Raw genomic sequence first — 3,138 nt, 5'->3', positions numbered from 1 at the left:
TTAAATGTTATTTCAGGCATAAAAAATTATTTCATGGTGACATGTCCTTCCAAAGAGAATCTAGACAGACTACTACTGTGCTCCCAGTAGAAGAGTAAAATAATGAAACAATGTAAATGTGATGGAAGAAGTATCATGTTTTAGCATAATATAAATAATGGATTTTCCTCATTTAAAACTATACAATGTATTGGTGCCAGAATGTATACATTGTACATGTAATAAATAAAAATAATGGTAAATTATTAAAAATTGTCTATTGTTCAGAGTGTAAAATTATTGCTGCATTACAGTAATGTGGGATATATAGTTAATGCTGTTGCTTTGCAAGACAACTATACAAAAATGTAATTTGATATGTGTTTCTGTCTCAAAGGATTTTGAAGCAGACTCAGGGCAGATTTAAAGGGGAATATTTGGGGCTCAGGTGGCTTTGTATGTCTAATGATCTGTGACTGTCATACAGCGAAAGAAGAGAAATGTGGTGCCTTCTTTGACTGTTGCAGAAGAGGAGGGTTCTGGTGATGAACCTTTTTTCAATGGAACGGGTTAGTGATCTGCTGAAACCCTGATACGCTTTGATATTACTGTATGATGAGTGGAAGATAAGAGATCTGCAGCTAATGGGTCCGTCCTTGTGTAATTTTTCTCCCTCCCTCTCCCATTGTAGAGTCCTGTAAAGCAGCACCAGATACTGGACCTTGTTTTGGGCTTCATCAGCGTTACTTCTACAACTCCTCTTCAATGAGCTGTGAACTCTTCAAGTATGGAGGGTGTATGGGCAACCAAAATAACTTTGAAAATGAGAGAGAGTGTCTGCAGAGATGTCGCACTGAGGGTGAGGAGTAAAATATGGAAACAAAATATCTGCTTATGGGAATGATTGTACAATACATGCAGCATCATTATTTTTGCCAATGTATTCTGTATAAGTGCAATACTTCACTTTCTATCTCAATCTTTTTTTCTTCCAAATTTCCAATTTCTCCATGTTAACTAACTGCTGTTGGGGTTGTGATGGGGAGGATGGAGACACCAAAAACGCATGTAGTTGCAGCCACTTCTTTTTACCAACCAGTAGAAGTTGCTGATGCAGGGACAGGAACATGATTCCTCACTGGTCTCCCACCTACAAATACAATACAAGGGATTGGGTTTCCCATCTGTTGGCCAGATTGAAGTACTATTGCCTGTTACAATGCTCAGATGTGAGCTGAGAAAAATAAAAAAAGGAAAAACCTTGGAAACGCATGAAAATATCAACACTTCTCGGTTGTCTCTCCCCAGCTGTGTGTCGTCTGCCCATGGCAGCCCAACCCTGCACAGGCCAGCCACCTATCTGGGCCTTTGACTCCACCGCCGGTCTGTGTGTGCCCTACAAAGGGGGCTACTGCCAAACCAACGCTAACAAGTTCTACACCAAGGCTGAGTGTGAGGAGTACTGCGGGGTGGTGAAAGATGGTGAGATGATATAAATACAGAAATGCATAACAGACACATTTTGATGACCCCTAAAGTTCTGGAATAACTGCCATTATACCGCCCGTGTATATGTGCTAGACACCAGAAGGAACGCTTGTTGAAATTGCATGTACAGCTTGTATGTCTTCATGCAAATGCACCTAATATCCACTTACATATAATCAAAAGATTGAATGTGATTCTGCTATTTTACAGGTGCAGAGCTCCTGAAGGCAAACTGAGAAATATTGCTGCATATCTGAACTTATCTGTGTGTTTGGGCCCAGGAGTGAAAAAATGGAATTTCCCCCACTGAGGATTGATAAAAGTAATTCCTCTTCATATTGTCTGCTTCTGTACCTGTAATAACAGAGTAGGTACCTGCTAAAATAAAATATGAGAGATGTCTGTTCAAATGAAGAAAAACTGAAGTTTATTGCAATGGAAATATAATTTCCTGTGGATAACACGGTCAACTGTACTTAGAGTCAAGGGTATGGTCTTGACCTGCTCCGTAGCGTATGAAAAGAAGGGTGTTGGGCCTGAGAATAACTTGTTCTGTGTATGATTTGCACCAGACAAACTGAAAACTCTGCACAAAAAACTTGCCAGCAGACTCGATGGTGTATTGTGTTCCACTGTCTGGTTACTGTTGGATCGACAGCCATCCCAGCAGAAATCTCTCTCCATCAGAAGGCAGCCAGGTGTGCGGCATTGATGCCGGGATCACTGCACAACCGAAAAGTATATATCATGTAACATTCCATAGTGCAATTAATGTAAAACTGTTGATCTCTTGGAACAGTGTTATCTTAATGCAGTAGGACCGCCTCCGACATACTGTTAGCTGCTGTAGTTCACAGCGCCCGGGATCAGGCATTAAAATCTCATATTCAAATGCTTATTCCACAATACTTCCTGAAATGTCACAAAGTGTTAAGTATTCTTATCCAAACAAAAAACACCTAATCTGAAAGCAAGCTAATTATATCCCGTAATACAATTACCACATGTCTGGTTATTAGCCTCTTACCAATATCATCATAACCGAACATTGTTTCATATTAAGCATTGGTATGTTTATATAACACCTTTAAATAGTTCTTCCTTTCTTACATATCAATGTATTTATTCATATTGTTTTCATTCACATTTTATCCCTCTTTCGACTCCATCCACGTCTTCTTGTTTTATTACTAATAAGCACTTCCATTTCTACAGGACGGTTAGCCCTGAGAACGATGTAACAACAAAGCGAACGAGTTGTGTTGTGTCGTGTCTTGGTGTGTGTGAACTTATGACGCTGTAGTATCAGTGTAGAATAAAGTACGGCGACATGTCACCGAGTGTTTGATGAGTTGCTGTGTATCCGTGTGTGTATATTGATTTATTTATCTTAGTATATTTTTCTTTCTTATTAAGTTACACGCTTATTCAGTTGTCTACAGTCGCCGCAAGTAAACTCTGGCCCCAACAACAATGGCACATATCGGCTGTGTTTTCTTCTGTAGAAAGACAGAAACTACGGTACGGTTTCGGCTTATTTAATGTTATGAGACCAGATTGGCTTTAAGGGGCCAAGCGGCGATGGTGTTAACATTTAAGAGGATATATTGCAGAAAGGTGAATAGGGTAAACATGGTGTAGCAGAGAGCAGGGCTAATCAGCTTGCAGAGG

General features: G+C 39.8%; 1 protein-coding gene across 1 annotated transcript in view; it reads left to right on the top strand.

The window, feature by feature from the left end:
• ambp (alpha-1-microglobulin/bikunin precursor) overlaps nucleotides 1–1,752 on the top strand; it is a 7,896-nt gene extending 6,144 nt beyond the window's left edge. The window contains 4 exon segments of the mRNA XM_035668300.1: nucleotides 467–548; nucleotides 671–838; nucleotides 1,288–1,461; nucleotides 1,678–1,752. Of these exon segments, the coding sequence (XP_035524193.1) occupies nucleotides 467–548; nucleotides 671–838; nucleotides 1,288–1,461; nucleotides 1,678–1,703 (450 nt within the window). The 3' untranslated portion in view covers nucleotides 1,704–1,752.
• The last annotated feature ends 1,386 nt before the right edge of the window (nucleotides 1,753–3,138 follow it).

The sequence above is a fragment of the Morone saxatilis genome, unplaced genomic scaffold, assembly GCF_004916995.1.
Source record: "Morone saxatilis isolate NCDOM2014 unplaced genomic scaffold, NCSU_SB_2.0 Contig21, whole genome shotgun sequence".
Classification (NCBI taxonomy): Eukaryota; Metazoa; Chordata; class Actinopteri; family Moronidae; genus Morone; species Morone saxatilis.
This window is presented reverse-complemented; position numbering and strand designations above follow the sequence as displayed.